Genomic DNA, 2,153 nt, shown 5'->3' on the forward strand with positions numbered 1-2,153 from the left:
TGACTTTTTTCTAATCCCATGCTAAAATGTATAGATATCCAACTAAATGATATGAACTAGCTGATTTTTACTGTTTTTTTTATTTTTAACTTATAAATCATCCCTTGGCAGAAATGTGCTCTTCAAGGGGATTCAAATTTTCACTTTTTGGTTGGAAGATGAGGGAAAATTATACTCTTCTTGGCTTATTAGCAATATGCTTTTAATCTTGAGACTATTTTTATCATTGAATAAATTTCATTTATCATAAAGTATCAAAATATCATACTTCCTTACATAATCTGTAAATAATGCAATTTCACTTTCAGGATCCTAATGTCAAGGCCCCCTACTCTATTGATCCAAGTCCAATCTCTGAGAATTTCATAACAAGTGTAGTGGGAGAACAAATGTGCATTGCAGCAACAGTGTTACAGGAACTTGAAAATGTGATTCTGCAGGTAAACCTTCACTCAACTTGAGAAATTTAACTCTTTACTTTCGTTTATGTCAGATATTGAATTGACTTCATATTTTACCATGTAAAGCTCGACATTAAAACAAGACTCTGTATTCGAGATGCGTTGTATCGTCTTGCCAACAGAGCAAAAGAACAGCATAATACGAATCTGTGTCAAACTGGAAGCTTCAAAGACCTGCCCTCTTGTTCAGAATTTTCTTGTGGAAGTTCAAGGTATGAATGCAAATATTTCTTTCTACTTTTTTATTGGGAACTCCAGCAACTCACTGCCTGCATTTTTGAAAAACATCCATAATATGGTGAGCTAAAAATGCATCATTAGTATATAAACACTTCTAAACTTTTATAATTTTTTTCTTTCCATTTCTGCACCTCCTCTTTTTTAAATGTTTTGCTTATTATGCATGTGTCTGGCAACTACTAGATGAACAAATAAATCCAAATTTCTCTGTATAAGATTCAAAATTTGGTATCACAACAGCTGAAATTTACTGAAGAAAACAGCAATTCAGGCCAGCGCTAGTTCTAAAAGGAGTATTTACATGATAGCACACAATTATTATGTATTTACATATCTATCATTTAAACTTTTTATATTTAAATGCATTAACACTCAAATCTTTAGTATTACATCAAAAACATTCCTGTTACTAATTTTTAAAATGTGAAATAGACCTTTTGGTTCATAAGCTAACGTCAAAATATTACAAAAGTAAATTTTAAAGTTTACATTTTTTTTTCCAGATGGTTAGATATATAAATGTATAAGAATTATGTGGTGTGTATGTAAATCTCCTTTCCTATTTAAATTTTGCTTTCCAATTGTTTATATGAACACATTCCTCCGACATATCCTGCGGATTCAATTACAAAAAACACTCTGTCTTACCGAAATATCTCTATTGAGGTCTATTAAGTAATTTGTAAATTTTGCAATATTTGATTGGTTGCAGGCAGGAACTATCAGAAAACCTTGAACCAATGACCAATAAGATAGACAGAGCCGTTGCAGCTCTCATGTTTGACAGGCCAGATTATAAGCTCTCATTTTTAAAGAACAAACAAACCGGAGCAGCATCTGGATAATGATTTTATGTAAAGATGAAGAAATAATCTTACTGGAATGCATGTAATTTTGTTGATGGAGACTGCGGCTGTTGTTTGGCAATTTGATCACTGCAGCTGAATCAGTGGGAGTTGAATGAACTTTTTCAAATATGAAGCGGAAGAATGGTACTAAAATCAACGGCACAGTATGAATTGTAAAACTTGTTCTGGTATTTCCATTATCATTTTATTTGTGAAAATAGCTGTTTTGGGTTTGTTTGAGTTGCTATGATACCATATGTTACATTGCAACAGATACTAATATCCATAATGTTTAGTTGGAGTTGTTGAGTGTATTGTAATTAGTGTGGCCAAACATTTTTGATTATGATTCGTAATGAAATGAAACAGTTTTAAAAAAAACTTTCCTTTATTAATTGATTCATATGATTCATTGTGGCTATCAAATGATAATCCTTATCATATCACCTAATTTTTATGTATTTACATGTCTAACACATTTATACCAGTAAAATCTTTCATATCACATGAAAAATATCACTCTTTTAATTTTTAAAATGTGATATTCCATGCAATATATAAGGCGGTAAGTATGTAAAAATTGAAATTTAGATGTTAGATATGT

The 2,153-nt window shown here is 30.8% G+C and overlaps 1 protein-coding gene across 1 annotated transcript; it reads left to right on the forward strand.

Moving 5' to 3' along the window:
* Positions 1 to 308: 308 nt before the first annotated feature.
* Positions 309 to 1,924, forward strand: LOC110035464 (protein LNK3; the record flags this gene model as incomplete). The annotated part of the gene is given in 3 exon segments (XM_020739696.1): positions 309 to 440; positions 528 to 673; positions 1,414 to 1,924. Coding segments are annotated over 3 exon segments (411 nt in total), but the record flags the coding sequence as incomplete, so codon positions are not given.
* Between the last annotated feature and the right edge of the window lie 229 nt (positions 1,925 to 2,153).

The sequence above is a fragment of the Phalaenopsis equestris genome, unplaced genomic scaffold (genome assembly GCF_001263595.1).
Source record: "Phalaenopsis equestris unplaced genomic scaffold, ASM126359v1 Scaffold197794, whole genome shotgun sequence".
NCBI lineage: Eukaryota > Viridiplantae > Streptophyta > Magnoliopsida > Asparagales > Orchidaceae > Phalaenopsis > Phalaenopsis equestris.